This window comes from Eschrichtius robustus, chromosome 5, assembly GCF_028021215.1.
Source record: "Eschrichtius robustus isolate mEscRob2 chromosome 5, mEscRob2.pri, whole genome shotgun sequence".
NCBI classification, from domain to species: Eukaryota; Metazoa; Chordata; class Mammalia; order Artiodactyla; family Eschrichtiidae; genus Eschrichtius; species Eschrichtius robustus.
The window spans coordinates 122,740,950-122,762,741 of record NC_090828.1 but is presented as its reverse complement, the minus strand read 5'-3'; the positions used below and the strand labels follow the sequence as shown (position 1 = coordinate 122,762,741).

The 21,792-nt window shown below is 35.5% G+C and overlaps 1 protein-coding gene and 1 pseudogene across 6 annotated transcripts in view; both read right to left on the bottom strand.

The window, feature by feature from the left end:
* ZRANB3 (zinc finger RANBP2-type containing 3) overlaps window positions 1-21,792 on the bottom strand; it is a 280,181-nt gene that overhangs the window by 146,789 nt on the left and 111,600 nt on the right. For all 6 annotated transcript variants that reach the window (XM_068545216.1, XM_068545215.1, XM_068545218.1 and 3 more), the window contains one exon: window positions 19,368-19,386. In XM_068545216.1, coding sequence (XP_068401317.1) covers window positions 19,368-19,386 — 19 coding nt within the window. The remainder of the gene's footprint in view (window positions 1-19,367; window positions 19,387-21,792) is intronic.
* Window positions 6,911-8,431, bottom strand: LOC137765495 (cytochrome c oxidase subunit 7C, mitochondrial pseudogene; annotated as a pseudogene).

Here is a 21,792-nt window from a genome sequence, read left to right as displayed (position 1 = left end):
TTAAAGAAGAGACCAGTTAGAGAAATTATGGTATCTCCATACAATGAGATATTATCTAATCATTTAAAAAAATGAAATAGATCTATATGTTGATATGGAAAGACTGGTAAGTCATAGGCTGCAAAATAGTATATGGAAAAGAAAAATAGTATGGTAAATATGATCCAGTTAGTATTGAGAGAGAGAAAGGAAGAGGGGAGAAAGAGAGAAGGGGGGGGCAGGAAGAAAGAAGGGAAGGAGGGAGGATGGAAGGAACTACTGATAGTGTTACCATTGGAGGGAGGGCCTGCAGGGGTAGGACCGGAAGGAAAATGCTGACTTTGAGCTCGTATTAAGTCTTCCGTGCAGTGTACATATCCCATCTGAAAAAATATTACTTGGAGCGGGGCAGTAAAGGACAGAGAGAAAAGTTCTTTTAAAAATATGCAAGAGGCTATTCGAGAAGTAGCAAATTTCTGAGCATTAAATTTAAGTGTTTATGCCAAAATCTGGTCATCAACTGTGACCTTATAACAAAGTCAGTCTACTAAAGTACTCTGACATTTGTGGGGGGGGTGGAGGAGGGAGAGGAAAGAGGAGAGGGACCAGTATGAATTAAATGCACATATTTAAGTGTAGAATGAAAGAAGAACTTTTCCAAAAGAAATATTGGTCAAACCCACACTTGAGGAAAAATGAAGAAGCAAAAAATGTAGAAGCCTAGGGCTGCATGATGTCTCATCCTATTTCTGCTGATGATAAGGTCAAGACTCAGAGTAAGTCACTTTTCCTAATATGTTTGGATTTTCAATCTGTAACAGTGTGGAGGCTATGTATTATATTACTCATTTCAAGGGAATAAGTGGGAAAATGTATAAGGAATAATTTATGTTTCCTGGGGAAAAACAATTTCACTCAATAAAAGAAAGAACAATCGCAATGTTTTGAACTGCAAAACACAGAAAGAAAAACAATGAACACAGACTATAATATTTTAGAAGAATTTTGAGTTATACCTGTAATGTGGGCAGCAATCTGTTCATACCATATTCAAAATCCTCTGTGATGTTCATTGAAGGGTAGCAGAATATGCCACCCCAAAATATGCCTCTTTGGCATAAGGATTACTCTGTGCTATATTTTTGAGAAATAGCACACACAGGAAAAGCTCTGAAGTAGAAGTTATCCTTTTAAAAGGACAATTTATAAAAGAAATCTCTATTTTAAGGGCATCTCCCTCTCCCATACCTGGAATAGAGGGATGACTCTTAAATTATAAGAAACTCTTACCAATGAAGAAGGCACTGACTTAAATCCACATAACAAATCTTACACTTGTTAACCATGCTTTTCCTGGAAACATCCTATAAAACCCCTCCTCCACCCCTGGCCCCTGCCTTATTTCCTTTGTGTTTAGCTGAACATGGTATTTAAGGTGGTGGCTTGGGCCATTTAAGGAATTTTACTCATGTTTCCCAGGTATCTCCCCTGTATACATGTTAATAAACTCCTGTTTGTTTTTCTCTTGCTAATCTGTATTTTATTACAGGGATTCTCAACCAAGAATTGAGAAGGGTAGAGGGAAAATTATTTTTCCTCCTCTACATTCATATTTAATCTTAAAATGGTCACAAGATAGTAAAAATGAGGTAACTATGATGTAACATGTTCAGATGTATATGTATTATCATTCAAACAGTACTGCTCCTAAGGTGCAATTTGAATTAATAAAAGATCATGGGGCTTCCCTGTTGGTGCAGTGGTTAAGAATCCGTCTGCCAATGCAGGGGACACGGGTTCAAGCCTGGTCCGGGAGGATCCCACATGCCACGGAGCAACTAAGCCCGTGCGTCACAACTACTGAGCCTGCACCCTAGAGCCCATGTGCCACAACTACTGAAACCCACGCACCTAGAGGCCATGCTCTGCAACAAGAGAAGCCACTGCAATGAGAAGCTCGCGCACCACAACGAAGAGCAGCCCCCCCTCGCCGCAACTAGAGAAAGCCTGCACACAGCAACAAAGACCCGACACAGCCAAAAATAAATAAATTTATTTTTTTAAAAAGTTCATGATAGAATAATACAGATTGATAATGCTCGATAGTTCAGAAGTAGATTTTCCATATATTTTTCATATCTTAAAAAATCTGTTTTGTAATATTAAAATCATGTGAGCGAACTCTAATAAGATTCTTTACATTTTCTCCATATGTATTATAGGATTAGCACCTCGGCAATTTCTTGAAAATGAGAGCCCAACACAACACAAAGAGCACAATTACAGATGCTTAGGGGAAAAAAAAGAAAGAAAAAAGGAAAAAAAGAAAACATGATCCAATCTTTTGGTAATGTTCTAGGTTCTTAAAATCTATTATACTTATGAATCATTTGGATATTAGTCAAAAATTCAGACTCTAAGGCACCAAATCCCCAAATCCTGACTTGAAAGAACTGGACTTTTAAAATAAGGACCCCTGGGGGCTTCCCTGGTGGCGCAGTGGTTGAGAATCTGCCTGCCAATGCAGGGAACACGGGTTCGAGCCCTGGTCTGGGAAGATTCCACATGCCGCGGAGCAACTGGGCCCGTGAGCCACAATTACTGAGCCTGCACGTCTGGAGCCTGTGCTCCACAACAAGAGAGGCTGCGATAGTGAGAGGCCCGCGCACCGTGATGAAGAGTGGCCCCCGCTTGCCACAACTAGAGAAAGCCCTCGCACAGAAACGAAGACCCAACACAGCCATAAATAAATTAATTAATTAATTAAAAAAAAATAAGGACCCCTAAAGCAATTCTCATGGTGATGGCTCTCAGGCTGCATTTTGAGAATAACTACTCTAAAGATTAAACCTTGGAGAAATATATCTCAGAGTGCTTTTGCCTAATTTTTGGCCATTTTCTCCTCAGGAGAAAAAAAAAAGAGAAAAACCAAACTTAACACTTTCAGGATTTTATTCTTGAACTTCTTATTAATTGCTGGAGAACCTTGTTCCTTAACTGATTTTCAACTCCAATTCTAAGGCATTATAAACACAGTGCTTTCTATTTCGCTATATAGTATATAGAATAACTTAAAAAAATATATATCTTTATTGGAGTATAATTGCTTTTAGAATAACTTTAACAAAAACAGAATTTGGCTTCTAACTTCATAATCTATTTAGATAAACTAACAATGTAATAGAAAAAGATTAATTTCAGAAGTTTAATAAAGGCTCTGGAAAGGAATCTAATTTGTGTATTAATTTGATTATCTGTTATTTCAGGTAAGCAAAGCACTATATTTAAGCCATTATAAACAAAACTGTTTAACAACTGGAGGAATAATTAACTTACATCACTAAAATTTCTAGTTGTAATGAACAGAGAAATCAAAAAAGTGCATTTAAGGAAAGAAAAATGTATGAAAAATACAAAATTATCCATGTTGTATAATTATGCTATGAATATGCTGATCACAAATGTAAACAAAGGAGTCTTTCAAAAGTATATGAAAACAAGGACTAGGAAACAAAAGAAAGACAGTGAACATTTGCACTTGGCAAATTGATTACTGCCAATAATGATCAGAGATCAACTCAGCTAGAGATTTTATAAAAGAGAAAACGAATTCTTTACTTGGATAGTGTAAATAATTACAGCATGGTGTTTTATATCCTTTTTTTATGTGGCAACACTATAATTAATTTGAAGACAACATCAGAATAAAGAATAAAGAACCTCATGTTGAAATTCAGACAGTATATTAAAATAATATTTTCTTCAGTTATATAATCATGGTGAAAGTGAAGTAAATAAATAAGGTCACCACTTATTTCTGACAAGAAGAAAATTACTTTTGCTTTCAAAATAAGAAATCAAATGCAAATCAATCAAAAGATTCAGAGAAAAAAATTTTACGAGGTTATTAGAATGCTTTCAGTTGAACAAGTACTTGTATTAATCTGTCAATTCTTGTGTTGACACATAGCAATCACTTTAGAACCATTAGAAAGAAACTGAAATTTCAATCCAGTAATTTTTGAAAATGTAAATTAAGCAATGTCAGAGATTCACTACTCAAATTCAGAACTGAGACCCATTTAAAATGGGTCATATATTATAATACAAAGGAAGTAAAAAGGAAGCCTTCATAAGATAAGTTTTTTTTTAAAGAAAAGTAAGAATAATAAATGGTTATGTAAAATGAAAAGAAAACAAGCAAGAAGAAAACAAAATGCTAACCACATCTTCTACCACTTGCCAAAATGCCACTATTGACTAAAAATAGAGCCCTACTGAGTTGGGTAGATAGCTGTCAAAGGTTAAAAAGTAAAGGATGATCATCAAAGCCTGAGATTAGGCGTTATTTGCTGAAAAGGAAACAAGAATGTGAATCAAATAAGGCTGAAAAATCAATTTGTCATTCTAAGAAAAAGACATGGAATGCTACCAAAAATAAAAATTGCTGTTTAAATTGGCTTAGGCAATAAAGAAACACTAGGACTATTAAGAAATAAGAAAGAGAACACCAGGAATGTTTGTAAACATTAAATACCTAAAAATTAATTTCTGAATGTTTAGAGAATATTTAAAGAGATGATTTTGGGGGCTAAAAATCAACCAACCCATATCAAGATAAAATTTCCTGGGTCCAAACTATAAAGTTTTTCCCTCTAGAGTGGAATTTGTATAGATTGTTTCTGTATTAGACAGAGTTACAGATAATTTCTCCTAAAATGCAATGTCACATGAACCCCAGGGAAGTATTATATAGCAAAGTGAAATATATTTGGTTTCTGACATTTTTATTGTATAGGGATGTGCCTTGTTTTCCCAATATAACTAAATATATTGTAGAATAACTTCTGTTCTTTCTCTTCCTTTGTCTTCTACTAGAACTAATAATGGCTCCAAATTTCTTAAATGAATCTATGTACAGAATATGCTCAAAAGTGCACAGCCCGTCAATTATTACTTAAGAAATTCAATTTTACTCCATAAAAAGAAATGAGATATGTCAAAATTATAATAATGGAATCATATGCTAGTCACAGTCCTCATTTATTAAATATTATCCATGCCAAAATAAAAAATTGACTCTGGTTTTATGGAACCAGTTGACTAGAGAAAATGTATATATCTGAACTTCAGAAATTTTAATGAAAATGTTATCTAAGAAAATCATCTTATGACACAAATTCAAATTGGCTTTAGAATCAAAATAAATGTTACTTGCAAAGTTAATAAGTATAACAACAAACAATAAATAATAAAAGTTAATTTATACGGAGAAGTTGCATATGTTAAGATCTAACCCGGGCTTGACTTGACTGTACGGAAACGCTAGTGATGTTAAAAGTAGAGAAAACAGTTCATTAGATTCGTTTGAACACTCTGTCATAGACTAATAAGGTAAAGAAAATTAAAAATACTATAAAAATGTTGGAATAAGAAAGTAATGAATGTTAGGAATTAATGGTAAAATTTTAAAAGATAAGAAACTCAATTGAAAAATTGATATATTATGAAATAACCTAACATAGGGATTTTAAATAAAAGTGTACTGAAAAGTGAAGGAATAACTGATAATATTACTTCATTTATTTTTTCTAATGTTATTTATCATTAATAGCCTCAGTACTAATATTAATAAAAATATATAAAGAGTCATTTCATTTTATGTGTAAACTCTCTTAAGACAGGGAAGCAAAAGGCCTTGGAGTAGCAAAAATGAAGACTAAGAAGCAGACACAGGCCAGAGGTTAAGACTCTGTGCTGTCACTGCAGGGGGTGCAAGTTCGATCCCAGCTCAGGGAACTAAGATCCCGCATGGCGCACGGCACAGCCAAAAAAGAAGCAGACAAATAATTTAAAACAGTCTAAGAGATTTAAGTAAAGGGCCTAACTTGTCTCAGTAGTTGATAACCTTGAGTAACTAAAAAAACGTTAAACTATGCTTTCAAATGTCATGGCAAAAAAAATTGAATGCCTCGCCATTCTATAAACTTTTACTCTCTGGAAATATGTCATTTACTATAAAACAACAGGAAAATATTATCATTGTTAAAAAATATATTGTAGGGAATTCCCTGGTGGCCCAGTGGTTAGGACTCGGCGCTTTCACTGCCATGGCCCGGGTTCGATCCCTGGTCGAGGAACTAAGATCCTGCAGGCCACGTGGCGTGGCCAAAAAAATAAATTAATTAATTAATTAAAAATAATATATATATGTATGTATACAAATGTGTATATACATACAGTAGTTTAATTTTCTTTCTTTTGTTAATGCCTTAAGTTTATTTACAAACATATCTAGTATGTTGAATTTGTTGAATTAAGAAAAATATATGCATAACGTGAGAGTTGCGAGTTAAGTTTTACTTGGGGCGAAATGAAGACTGCAGCCCGGGAGACAGCGTTTCACATAACTCTGAGAAACTGCTCCTGAAGAGGTGGGGGGAGGAGCCAGGATATATAGGAGTTTTGCAACAAAGAGCAAGTAATTGGGACGTAAAAAGACTATCCTTAAATAAAGAAAACCAGATATCTCAAGTTAAGGAATTCAGCGCTTTTCTATGTATGGGAAGATGCAAGAGTCTGGGCTCACAGAAATCATTCCTTTGATATGCACCTTAGCTATCTGGGACCTGTATTTTCACATCCTGAGTTTCCTCAGGGCTCACCGCAGGGAGTGGCTGCAGTCTGATGGATGCTAGATGGCAGGTATTCTTTTCAGCCCCGAGTTTCCTCAGGGCTCACCAGCTCACGTTGGAGGGCTGCAATCATTGGTGACTGTGACATCCTTTGTTTATTGATATGGCAGGAAATATTCCATTTATAAATATTCCATTCCATTTATAAATATTCCATTTATCAAGTCCAAGAGTCAGATCTTTTTTCAAAGAGAGTGCACCTCTTAAAATACTCCTTTTCATATGTGTTTCATGGATTATTTTTTAAGCAGTTGGTGTCTTCCTACAAAGAAAGGTGCAGCAAATCCAGATCCAAAGTACAAAGCGATCATAAGTAGTAACTGCTACTTGTTTTCCACTAGAATAGTAAATACTTCCCTGGACCCTCCTCATAGTGGCTCCTACGCACCACAGGGGCTGTGAACCTCCAGACAGTCTGTCCCAACACAGCTCTGTCGGAAACTGTGAAAGGCACAAAGACTGAAGGTGGAAGAAATGGAGGCAGCACACCAAGCCTTCCTTTCCTCACGACCTTGTTCCCCTGTGCCTAGTTTAACTTTCTGAATTAACTTTATAGCTTGAGAGAAAGAAAATGTGATTAAAACTTGCAGAAAATGCCAAAGATTGAATCATTCTATTGAAAAGTTTTGGATCACTTATGAATAAAGTTAGATAAAGGTTAAGAAAGATACATACTTCACATCACTGTAATATAGAAAAAGAAGACACTAAAGAATCGAGAAAAGCAGTTTTTAAACTTTTAAAAAGCAATGTAAGCCATTTTCAAATAAAACACTACATAGAAACTCAACATTTATCAAGCAGAAAAAGTGAGGCAGCTGTAGCTGAAGTAATTAAAGCAGAAACTTCATAGCCTCATACCATCAAGTCTCAACCTTAGTTCTGTGAAAATACAGCTCACAAACACTGCAAAGTCAATAAATTCGTCAATTTTCCTTTTTTCAGTGCTGGTTTTATACTTACCTCTTCTGTAAGACTCACCTTAAATCTACCTCCTTTACAAAGCATTCTGACTTAATCAAGCTGGAATTAATGTTACCTTCCACAAAAGTACCATGGAAGTTATATTGTAAACTTCATTTCCAATATTTCTAGTATTCTACATTTTACATATATCACACAGAGACACACACCCCACAACCTTCATTTCCTGATTGAAAGCTTCTCAGATAGTGGACATGTTTCTTAATCTATATTCATAATAACTTTTCAAATAGAAGACCCTCAATAATATACAGGAGTAAAAGGTAGGTTAATCAATGGCTAAAGGAAAAAATGGTCTAAAATGTTCTAATGTAAAGAAATAAGACTTGGATTGATAACAATCCGTAGCTGCTATCTATGAAAAATCTGGAGCAGAAATGTTGTCCAATTCTCAGTGCAGATGTGGCCCCTTAGAGCTGTTCAAGTTCTGTGGAAACTTAAGTCCATTACTTTAAAAAAAAAAAAAAAAAGCAGATTACGGGGTGATAATTAATTTTAACCTCCCCTCCAGATTTTAAATAATTTCTATCCCATTAAGAACATTTCAGTTAATAAAAATTGGTGAGGCAGGAATGTGTGCAACATCCTCCTTACAATGTACTTGGGAGTATTACTGTATAATAACAGTGCCTTAGGGTGACACAATGGCATTAGTGCTTTGTGCCTTTCCATGCTTATGTGAGTTATAAACATTATATTCCAGGAAGATGCTTTGTGTCTGACTCTATCTGGGTACGGTTTAACTCACCATTGCTGTCACCTCTGTGTTTCATTTTGAATCTTGTCCAAGACTATGGAGAGAACATTGCAATAGCCCAGCTGTGCAAAACAGCAGGAGCCCTGAACAAAATTACATCACCCCCCACAAAGAAATCAGGGTATACTTCTTCTTTAAAATTGAAAATGAAATCAGTTGCATTAGTTTTATACGTTTCAAGTGTTCAAGATAAAAACATTTCAAACTGAGGATGACCTGAAGGAAAGCAAGACAACTCTATGCTAGACATTTTTTTTTTTTAGTTGATTTTCTTTTTCTTCTTCTTTTTGGCCATACCGCACGGCATATGGGATAAGTTCCCCGACCAGGGATCGAACAGGTGACCCCGGCATTGGAAGCATAGAGTCTTAACCACTAAACTGCCACGGAAATCCTATGCTAGACATTTTAATAGTTTTTTTAAAAAGACCCCAACCTCCAAAACCCACTTAGAGGAATCTTTTCTCCATTACCTCCATGTCACAAGAATAACTGGAGGTGGGTGGTAGTGGACATAATTTAAAGTACTCGTGACTATAGACAAGATGTCCCTTTTGTTCAGATAAAGAGATGTTTATCGGAGATGAGCCCAAAGGTCTCAAATCAACAACAATTAATGAGACAAAAGATTCATTCTCTTATTCATTCATTCAGAAGGCATTAACTTGAAATCTACTATTCCCTAGACACTGCTAGGTAGATATGGCTTGAGTCCTAGGAGTCCCAATCTTTGGGAAAGAACCAGTTAAGTACACTAGAACATGATTCAAACTAAAGTAGAAGTGAGAGCACATAGGAACCAAGAGGCTCAAAGGCTGGTGATACAAAGGTGATACAGATGGTGACACAGAGGAAGTGATATTTGAAGAGGGTTTTGAATGATACTTTTGTTAGGTGAACTTGGGGAAAGATGGGGACACAAAAGGAAAGGAATTAATCAGAAAAAGAACAGCATGTATAGAGATAGCAAAGCTTAAAAAGTCATGGTGTTTGGGAATAGAATAGGGGAAAGGAATATCTGAGATATATTTCTCCTGTTCCTTACGTAAGTAATCTCATGAGAAAAGTATTATTATTCGCAAATTTATATAAAGAAACGGAGGCTCGGGCTTCCCTGGTGGTGCAGTGGTTGAGAATCTGCCTGCCAATGCAGGGCACACAGGTTCGAGCCCTGGTCTGCGAAGATCCCACATGCCGCGGGGCGACTGGGTCCGTGAGCCACAATTACTGAGCCTGCGCGTCTGGAGCCTGTGCTCCGCAACAAGAGAGGCCGCGATAGTGAGAGGCCCGTGCACCGTGATGAAGAGTGGCCCCCGCTCGCCGCAACTAGAGAAAGCCCTCGCACAGAAACGAAGACCCAACACAGCCAAAAATAAATAAATAAATAATAAATAAATAAATTTAAAAAAAAAAAAAAAAGAAACGGAGGCTCAGAGAGATTAACCTGTCTAATATAACATTTATAATAAGTGGTAGATATTATAATAGGTAGGGAGATGGAAGTGTCACTAGAATTGATGCCAGAGAAGGGGAGAAGAGAATAGAAGACACAGGTAGCGGCTACAATGTAAAGCGCTTTACTTTATAGGCAACAGGGGGAAATGGAGAATTTGAGGAATACAACTCTAGCAGCTGTAAAGGGTAGCTATTTTCATTTGATTCAGCTTTGGCCTTTGTAAAACAAAGTGAAGACTTCCTAACTCATTCTACAAGGCCAGCTTTACCCTAACACCAAAAACAAAGATATTATTAAAAAAACCCAAAAAACCTACAGATCAATACCTCTCAGGAACATAGATGTGAAAATCCTCAACAAAATATTAGCAAACCGAATCTAGGAATGTATAAAAAAGAATTATATACCATGGCCAAGTAGAATTTATCCTAGGTATGCAAGACTGGTTCATCAACACTTGAATGTGAATAAATGTAATCCATTACAACAATAGACTAAAGAATAAAAAAATCATATGACTTTATCAACTGATGCAGAAAAAGCAGCTGACAAAAACCAAATCCCAATCATGACAAAAGCTCTCAGAAAACCAGGAACCCAGGAGAATTTCCTCAATTTGATAAAGAGTTATCTACAAAATACCTACAGCTAACATCATACTTCATGGTGAGAAACTGGACACCTTCCTCCTAAGACTGAGAACAAGACAAGGACGTCTTGTCTCAACATTCCTATTCAACACTGTTTTAGAAGACCTAGCTAGTACAAAGACAAGAAAAGGATACAAAAGGTATATAGATTGTAGATATGATATTATATATAGAAAACCCAAAAAACTCACCAAAAACTGTGAGGGTTAATCAACATACCCAGTAAAGTTGCAGAATACAAAATCAATATATAAAAATCTGTTGCATTTCTAGCATTTCTAGTCACTAACAACAAACTATCAGAAAGAGAAATAAAGGGAAAAAACCCTGTAACTTCATCAAAAAGAATAAAATACCTTGGAATAAATTTAACCAAGGATGTGAAAGACCTGTACACTGAAAATTATTAAGACACTGATGAAAAAATAGAAGACATCAAAAAGAGGAAAGATATTTCATGCTCAGGGAGTGGAAGAATTAATATTGTTAAACTGTCCATACTACCCAAAGCAATCTAAGATTCTATGCAATCCCTATCAAAATTAAAATGGCATTTTTCACAAAAATAGAACAATCATAAAATTTGTATGAAACCAGAAAAGACCCCAATAACCGAAGCAATCATGAGAAAAAAGAACAAAGCTGTGGCATCACTCTCCCTGATTTTGAACTATATTACAGAGTGATAGTAATCAAAACAGTATGGAATTTACATAAAAACAGACATTGATCAATGGAACAGAACAGAGCCAAAAATAAACTCATGACTATATGGTCAATTAATTTATAACAAAGGAACCAAGAATACACAGAGGGGAAAGGACAGGCCCTTCAATAAATAGTGTTGGGAAAACTGGATGGTCACATGCAAAAGAAAGAATGAGCTTTGATCACTATTTTACACTACACACAAAAGTTAACCTAAAATGGATTAAAGACTTGAATGTAAGAGCTGAAACCATAAAACTCCTAGAAGAAAACACAGGGGGTAAACTCCTTGACATCAGTCTTGGCTATGATTTGGAATTTGACACCAAAACCAAAGGCAAAAAAAGCAAAAATAAACAAGTGGGATTACCTCAAACTAATAAAAAGCTCTACACAGCAAATGAAATCATCAACAAAATGAGAAAACAACCTCTAGAATGGAAGAAAATATTTGCAAACCACATATCTAATGAGAAGTTAATATCCAAAATATATAAGGAACTCCTACAACTCAACAGCAAAAAAAAGCCCCACAAACAAAAACAAAAACCCAATTAAAAAATGGGCAAAAGACCAAATAGACATTTGTCCAAAGAAGACATACAGATGACCAACAGGTACATGAAAAGATGCTCAACATCACTAATCATCAGAGAAATGCAAATCAAAACCACAATGAGATACCACCTTATACCTATTAGAATAAGTATTATCAAAATAAGAAATAACAAGTGTTGATGAGGATGTGGAGAAAAAGTAACCCTCTTGCACTGTTGGTGGGAAAAAAAATTGGTACAGCCACTGTGGCTGGAGGTTTCTCAAAAAATTAGAGCTAGAACTACCACATGATCCAGCAATTCCACTTCTGGGTATTTATCCAAAGAAAATGAAAACACTAACTAAAAAAGATACATGCACTCCCACGTTTACTGCAGCATTATTTACAATAGGAAAGACATGGAAGCAACCTGTGTCCATCTATGGATGAATGGATAAAGAATTTGTGAGATATATATATATATATATATATATAAACACACACTCACACAGAATATTATTCAGCCATTTGTGACAACACGGATGGACCTTACAGGCATTATACTAAGTGAAATAAGTCATACAAAGACAGACAAGTACTGTTTTGATTTCAGACTTCTAGCCTCTAGAACTGAGAGAGGATAGATTTCTGTTGTTTTAAGACACCAAGTTTGTGGTACTTTTCATGGCAGCCCTGGGAAACTAACATACCATACAATCCAGCAACTGCACTCCTAGATAATTACTAAACTGAGTATACCCACACAAAAACCTACATAATCGTCAAAACTGGAAGCAACAAATATGTCCCTTCATCTTGGTGAATGGAAAAACAAACTGTGGTACATCCATATAATGGAATTTTATTCAGTGATTAAAAGAAGAGCTATCAAGCCACAAAAAGACGTGGCTGAAACTTAAATGCATAGGCTAGGTGAAAAAAGCCAGTCTGAAAAAGCTACAAACTGTATGCTGCCAATCATATGACATTCTGGAAAAGGCAAAATGATAGAGTCATTAAACACATCTTTGGTTATTGGGGGGTCTGGTCTGAAGGGAATTAAATAAGTGAAGCACAGGGGATTGTTTGGGCAGTAAAACTATTCTACATGATACTGTAATGGTGATTACAAGACATTAAGCATTTGTGAAAATCCACAGAAATTTACATTACAAAAAGTACATTTTGATGTATACAAATAATTAAAAAATAATTTAGGAGGTCAGAGGATCCCATGATGGAATGTGAAGTGTGATACAATAATTTAAATGTATTATAGGTATATGAAACAACCTCACTGAACAGAGTGAAGGAATAAGGTTTGACTTAAAGTAATTCTGAAAATGAATGGAATCTGTAAAAATAAAGGAAAAAGGAACTGTACCTAAGCACTGCACTCTAGTTGATAATTTTCCTTCCTGTCGGGGTACAGGTTAATAATACTGAAACCACCACGCATGTACACTAGAAGTGCATAATTAATTAAATGGATGGCAGATGGTGGGAACTATCAGGATACTCACTGATAGAGTGGCAAGATATAGTTAAGCGAGGGGAGAAGTTAGAATGATCCATGTGGTGATGGATTAGAGCTGGAGACATCAACAGGAACTCATGTTTAGCTTAAATACAGATACAGATGGCTACATAGATAAATATTCATAAATATGTACATACACACACATATGTAAGTACACATGCATTTATCTCCTTGCTTGGTCAGCTGAGAGGATCTAGAAGAAATGACACCCCAGTAAAAAGGAGTACACCTAGCACCTAGATCTGGTTCTAATATCTTTCTCCAATAGAAAGAACCAGGGTATCCTGGAGAAATGCGTGATTCAAGTACTGGGGTAGGAAATATACAGGATGAGCCTGGAGCATCTTGTAGTGCCAGAAAGTAAGAAAATGCTGAAAAACCAAAGAAAACAAAACACAAAACCCCAAACAGAACAGCCTGCAATGAAGGGGGCATGTCAAAGGGACACAGGAGTGAATTCAAAGAGCTCCCAATGGCCAAAGGCGGAACCATTTTAGCAACAAGATAAAGTGAATATCCATGAGTCCTACTGATATGAATACATGATAAAGTAAGTGAGTGAACAAATGAATTCTGAATAATTTATGTATTTATTTATTCTGCCTTTAAGGAAGTAGAGCATAAATCCCCATTTCTTAAGTATGGGCTGCATATAGTTACTTTCCTTCAAAAAATACAGTATGGGAAGGGACCAAAAAAGAAAACAATCCAGTAACTTTACGGGGGAAAAACCTGACAAACATTACATCAAACCAGGTGATCAAGGTTAACATTAACAGTGATAAGTCATATTGATATTATGTACCCTTGGTATGACAGGATGACAATGGCACTTTACATCTGTGGTCTTCTTGCCCAAAACACAGTACCCCAGTCTGATCATGAGAAAAACATCAGACAACATATCCCAATTAAGGGACATTTTACAAAATACTGAACCATTAATTCTCAAAACTGTAGAGGTCTTCAAAAACAAGGAAAGTCTGAGAAACTGTCACAACCAAGAGACTGGCTATCTGTCATGTCTATTTAAGACATGACTACTAAATGTAATGTGTATACTGGATGGAATCCTGGAAAAGAAAAAGGACATCAGTGAAAATCTGAGGAAATCTAAATGAAGTATGGTTTTTAGTTAACAATACTAGTATATGAATATTGGTTCATTAATTGAGACATTACTAATCTAAGTAACTAGTAACGGGGGACTGGCTTTGAGGCATATGAGAACTCTCTGTACTATGTTCACAATAATTCTATAAAACTAAACCTGTTCTAAAATTAAAAACTTATTTTTAAAAAAGGACATTCAAAAAATAGTAAAGCTGGCCTTAAAAATGAGGAAAGGAGGGAAGCAGGCAAATGATACTGATTTAGAGGAAGAGTGGCCGTCTCAGCAGCACAAATGCCATCACCTATATCATTCAGCTTCATTCATTTGAGCACTATGTCTTGCAGATTCTTCTGTACTTAAGAATCCTGTTTCAAAACACAGAAAGTCTAGTACCTGGAGACTTTGTATAGAATAGCAATAATGGACTTGGGTGCTGGATTATTTCAGGTTAGATATCAGCTCCTAGCATGTTCTAGCTGTATTTACTTAACATATCTGTGCCTCAGCTTTCTCATGTGGAAAATGATGGTGGTAATAATAATCATAATACTCTGTTGGGTTGTCCTGGGATGAAATAAATTAATACATGTAAATCACTAGAACAGAACCCGGCACATATGTGTTAATTAAGTATTAACTCTTTAATCAGTCCATTCATTCAACAGAAATGGACCACCAACAAAGAGCGGTTATGAATCAGAAAGAGTGAAAGCTCAGAGGGGAAAGTATTCAATTCAACTTGGGTCTGGTAAAGGGAAACAAGGATTTGTAGAAGCAAATGGAATAAAAATTATCACCTCAGCTCACTTTGTCAAACCAGGGTAGGCTTATATAAAAGGAAAACTAAAATTCTTCATGTCTAGTTTAATTTCTTTGTCCTCAAACCTATAAAGTTAATGTTGGCAGAGACTACATCACAATATCAATTTTAAGGTCTTCTGATAGAAATAATCTTCCCGAGGGGGCTCTTCAGTGTTTCCAGACACCTACAGATTTCTGCCTGCGGAGAAAATGACAAGGCTTTTCAAACTTCAGCCTACAGAAAAAGTTCTGCGAGCACTCAACAGGTTCCACAGCCTCTCCCCTCCAAACTTCTCTTCCAGAGAAGCACCTTGACCAAAAGAAAAGCATCCATAATGATAACTCTATGGTCTCTGTTCCAAATATATATCTATTAATCCCAAAATAGCCACAAAGTAAGCCAAGCCAAGTAGCTTAGCCTTGACAAATGGTTTCCTTTTCTTTTGAAAAAGGAAGGAAAGCAATACTTTATTTGGTATACCATCCCCCTGACTCCAAATGTTTTCTCAAGTAACAGGAAGGAAACTTAGGGAACAGCTGGAGGGGGGGCAGGGGCGCGGGACTTAAGTAGAGTACTAACAAAAAATGTCACATAAGAATCTTCTGACTTTGATAATAGATTCAATGGACAAGACAGAATCCAGGTACTGACAGCATTTTGTCTATAGGGACACAATCATTAGGCTATTCATATAAATCTAGGATGTTAATCCCATCTTCTTAAGTAAAAATGAACATGACAAAAATTTTCTAAACGCTAGGTTTCTACAAAGAATAATAGCCTTTAGATACTTGACAAATAAGGTAGTAAGTGTATAGGTTTAATATTTTCCTCATGTATATTGAATTAAATTACCTGGTGTGTGTTAATATGAAATTATTTTTCACATTTAAAATCTTTTTATGCATAAAAATTTTCAATAATTTTCAATAGAACAAGGACACAGTGGTTAAAAAAGTATTAAAAAACAGTAAAGATAATAGTGCAACAGCCTGACTACAGACTGTGGCCTGAATTCCATTATTAAAGGAATACAAATTCACAAGAGTTTCTGTATATTTACTACACGGTTCTTGAAACAACAGTTGACTACATTAAACCAAGAAGGGGGAAAAGGATTTAAAACAGTTTAAGCTAAGTTTGCAAAGTTAATTTTATTAAAAGTTGCAGCTTTGTTGGTTATCTGAAATACAGTTTTATAATTGAAATAATGATCACACAATTAGACAATTAAACAGAACTTAAGTCATCATTCCAATTTTAGGTTAATGACTATCTTATATACAGTAGATAGATTACATAATTCCAAAAAGATTGAATACATTAGAAAAAGAAAATAGTGGAAAAATACTAGAAGAGAGGGGAGTTATTCCAGTGAAGGAAGTCATTTGCTTCTAAAGCTACAGAGGAAAGATCACAGCAGACAACTAAACTACACAATACCCTAAGTGGGTATTCAAGCATCTTAAAAAAAAAAAAGTAGGTTCAATAACACAGATGTAATATTGCTCTCCTAAAGCTTTTAGCTATTTGATGAGTCAAATATTCATCATATCAAAAAATATATATTTTTTAAAATAAATTTATTTATTTATTTTTTATTTTTGGCTGAGTTGGGTCTTCATTGCTGTGCATGGGCTTTCTCTAGTTGCAGCAAGCAGGGGCTACTCTTCATTGTGGCGCGTGGGCTTCTCAATGGGTGGCTTCTCTTGTTGCGGAGCACAGGCTCTAGGCACGCAGGCTTCAGTAGTTGTGGCACATGGGCTCAGTAGTTGTGGCTCATGGGCTCTAGAGCACAGGCTCAGTAGTTGTGGCGCACGGGCTTTGTTGCTCCGTGGCATGTGGGATCTTCCCGGACCAGGGCTTGAACCTGTGTCCCCTGCACTGGCAGGTGGATTCTTAACCACTGTGCCACCAGGGAAGCCCTCAAAATATATTTTTTAATTTAAAAATCAAAACTTGGTTGACCTCCAAATTATAAACTGCATTTCCTCCTCTGACTTCACTACCATTTTGTGATAAGAGCAAGAGAAGGAGAACAGTATTAGAAAATAAAATGAAGGTCAAACCAGAGTTCATGTAATTTACATATATACAAGTTTCCTTCTACTTCAAGACTTTTAATTTACTCACCTTCATCCACACTAACTCAGTAAGATTCCAAAGAAATGGCATTTCAACTCAACCAAAAACAGAGGATGTTAGTGGTTTTGAGCTGTGATCTTAGAATTGTACATCACTACGTTATTTCTGTGGCCTGTTTTTTGTACTTATGTGTAAAATTGAGGATTTTTCCTTAATTAACCTTATTGATAGGATTCGAAATAATAAACCTTGGAAAGTCAAATAGTTGTAAAAGAATGAGAGTCTTTAAAATGCTGGTGAAAAAAAGGAGATATGAGGGACACAAAAGTGGAATCTTCTTTTAAGTATTGAGAAAATATTAAATGGTTCTTTTAAATTTATTAAATAAAAAAATAAGAATGGTTTTGAAAGACAAGCACAAATCACTCAACATGTAACAAGTGTAACTATAAATAACAGGAGATGAAAAGTGATTGGTATAAAGAAAAACGTGTTGGCTAAAAGGTTCATCATGAACTCATCATGCATAATCCTTAGTCTAATGTCAACTGAGGAGAAGACAGGAGTTTGTTGGAGAATATAAAAGTTAAGAAGAGTTAAGGTGCTGATCAAGTTCAATCCATGAATGATTCTGCACATTTAAGGCCTATTCAAATCTCTACAACATCAAATTGAAGAACAAGGTAGCAATGCAATGTCATAGCCACTAAGATGTTCCCCATGAATTGCTTGGGGAGATTATCAAGATAATGTTACACATTATGGTATATTTACCGTGGACATAAAACTGGTCTGTTTAAAAAAAATTATTGATACACACATCCATACATATATCACACACACATTTTATACATATTATATAAAATGGTTATGCCTAGTTTGGAGGTTGAAGGATGAATTTACATTCCTATTTGGTGAAAACATATTCAGGGATTAAAAACATAAGCTTCTTTTAGTCATTTTGGACTCTCAAATCTATAAATTTATGAAGATTCTTTTAGAATGCATCCTGTTCCAAAAGAGAAATTTCTACTGTTTTCCAAATGTCTATGTCCTGTCTCTTTAATTACACTGTTGAATTTTTTCACAGGCAATGACTGTTTCTAACTATAACATCTAGTCTAATAAACAAATGCCTATAGAATGAAGAGTTCAAACTAAAAACTTCAGTAATTATAAATCAGCATGAACCAAGAAACCCTATATGAACTTTCTGCTTGGCATTCATGTGCATATTATACTCTTATTCATTTTTTTTCCTGAAGAAGAGATAGTGGAGATAAGCCATTGGTGAGTCTACATGTAACTAAAACTAAAAGACAGTTTATTGGGAGAATCTTTTATGGTTTCACTTATATTTTTAAAAAATTCAGTATCCATTTTCCTCATCTCTATTATATTTTTAAATGTATACGCTTTGCTGTTATCCTTAAAGACATCATGAAAACAGCAACACATTTTCCAAAACGATATTAAAAATTAGAACTTTATTGATCTACATCATTCTGAGAATGTATGTAAAGAGTATTGTAGTTTATGTAGCAAGAACTTCCATTTCAGTGAAAAAACCTGAATATGAATGTATACGAGTACATGCCCCTTAAAGGTATCAAATTGTTTAGTAATAATAAAATACCATTTTAACATTATGCTTCACACTCATACAAAACAATTAACAATAACCTTTAGAGCAAAATCTTAAAAGTTCAGCTTCTAAGCAAGCAGCATTATGACAAGTAGAAAAGAGTTCAGTTTCATTTGGGGCTGCATTCATGCTTCTGAGGCCAAAAATATAGAATTTTGGATCACTAATGTTAACACTAACATGTTCCAAATGCATGCCTTGCGCACGGGCACACGCACACGCACACTCTCTCTTTCTCATTCTTATTCTCTCTGCTGCCCCCATGCCCCGCCCTCCCTCGCTCTCCCCCCACCCCGTCCTCTCCATATACAGATATATAGTCATATGAAAGACAGAGAGCACAGGGTAAATAACAGACAATAAAAACTGGTTGGGGAATTTTATAAAAGACATAAAAATCATGAAAACACTTACTTCATCAGCCACCATACACCTGGAAAAAATAAAAATAAAACCAAATTAATCTCTTAATTACCAAAGTCAGCCATTTAAAAAGTTCTGATCAAGTAGCTTGCCACAAAATAGTTTACAAATGTTAAAGTACTAAGCCAGAGAGAGGTGTTTATAAGTGTGCATGAGAATATGGGCCATTGCTGATTTATAAGACTATCCAGCTGCCAACAGCATATGAATGTGGGAGTGTTAAGAGTTTCAGATGTGCTGTTTCCTACATCCCACCCATGGTGACAGCTACAATGACCCTTCAAAATGTGAGCAAAATGGCAAGTGACTGTACCAATGACTTCCCTCCGTACCAATAAACCTTAAAATTGGTCTTCCCTAGAGATTAGAAGAATGCTGTATTAAAGTGCATTAGCATGTTATACGTAAAAGTATATACGCTATATTATACATGCTAAGCCTATTTTCAAGCTGAATTTTGGTTTCTACTATTATTTTACTGAGTTCTCTCTTCTCTGTTCTTTCTTGTTAACCTACAGAAGTAAATTCTATCCACTGAAAATTGAGGATGGGGGCATAAACTGAGGTCCTAAGTAGAAGACAAAACCAAAGAGCAAAAAGAAAGAATAGCAGATATGGTCAAGATCATGAGGGGTCCCTTAGAGACAGTGAGTACATTGTAAGGAGAAAAACCAATCTCTTAACTGAGGGGATTTCCAGGCAATGTAAAAAAAAATACTGGAATATTATAAAAATCAGAGAGGAAAAAAGTCCCTATTTGTATTTTTTCCTTCCTTTATTCCCAATGGCCTTAACATTATACAAATACTACATGGTTTCTTTTAACATAAGACACAAATTAATAATTTGGTAATAAATATATCATTAAAGAATAAGTTACAAGTAAAATGGAATTTCGTTCTTAAAATGAAAAAAGATGTCAGGTTACATATTAAGTACTTTTATGGAAAAATAAAATACAAATACTTTAACTGAAATTTAAAACATATGCAAGAGTAAAAAGTTTATTACATTTTTTGCAAACAAGCCTAAAAAAGTAGAAAACTAAAAAGCAATACTTTGAAAAATATGACTTATTTCCAGGAAGATTCATACATATACCTACTTTTTCATTGTAAAATCCAACTCAAATTTGGAAAAGATGTCACTTGAAGTATGTATTACATATTGAGTGCCTACTATGTATCTGGCTCTGTCCTATGTGCTAGGGATATAGCAGTGAATTTAAAACTCTTTCCCTCATAGAGGGTGACTGGAAGAATTTCTCACAATGAACAAATAAATGATTCAACTGGTGATACATGCTGTTGAAAAAACTAAAACAGGGTAAGTGGAATAGGGAAATAAGGGAGGAGCTATTTTATAGGGTGGTCAGGAATAATCTTTATGATAAGGCAATTCCAACAGATCTGAACAAATCACAAATTTAACGAGGAAGGGCATCATGAGAAAATCTGGAGGAAGGGTACTCTCAACAAAGTGATGAGCAAGTGCCAGAGTCCTGAGATAAGATGGTTATGATGTAGTTAAGCAAGAGGAAGGACGCTAATGTGATTAAAGTGGACTGAGTCATGGAAAATGGTAGAAAATAAGGTTGGAAGCACCTGGGGTCCTGACCACAGTGAGCCTTATAAGCAATGGCACGAAGTCTAGATTTTCTTAGAATCCTTTGGAGGTAAGCAACATTTTACCTTTTAAAAAGTTTACTCTGCCTTCTAGAGAATAAACTGTAGAGGGCAAGAGCAGAGCACAGAAAGCAGTCAGGAGGCACCTGAAGTAGACCAGGAAAGGAAAAAGGATAGATGGATGCATGGTAGAGATGAAGGAGGTGAGAAGTGGTCAGTTTAGGTACATTTTGAAAGTACAGCCAACAGGACTTGCTGATCGATTGGGATGTGGATATAAAATGAGAGAGAGGGAAGAATGAATCTTAAGATACTGTCTTAAGCAATTAACTGAAAAATGAGGGTAATGCACTCACTGAGACAGGAAAGGCTGGGAGAGGAGTAGGTTTGGAGATGATAATCCAAAATTCAGTTTGGACGTGTAACCTTTGTGATATCCATTAGATATCCGAGTTGAACTGTTGAGTGGGCCACTGAATATGTGAGTTGGGGGAATGGTAGGGAACTGGAGATATAATAAATCTGAGAGTCATTAGAATGTAACGGCATTGGAATGAGAAAGGATCCAGGGTATTCTGTAATACGACAACTTGACCGTGGCTTGTTTTCCTCTATGCCCAACTCCAAGTTCCTTAACTTTCTAAAGAGAAGCAGAGGCTGTGACCTGCAGGCTGCTAGATAAGGTTTATGACTCTAGTGAAGAACTGGTATGCAACTAAATTGCCCTGTGGGTGGCTAACTGACTGAAAAGCAGCATCAGAGCCCCAGGCAAAAACTAAGGGCTGTGGATT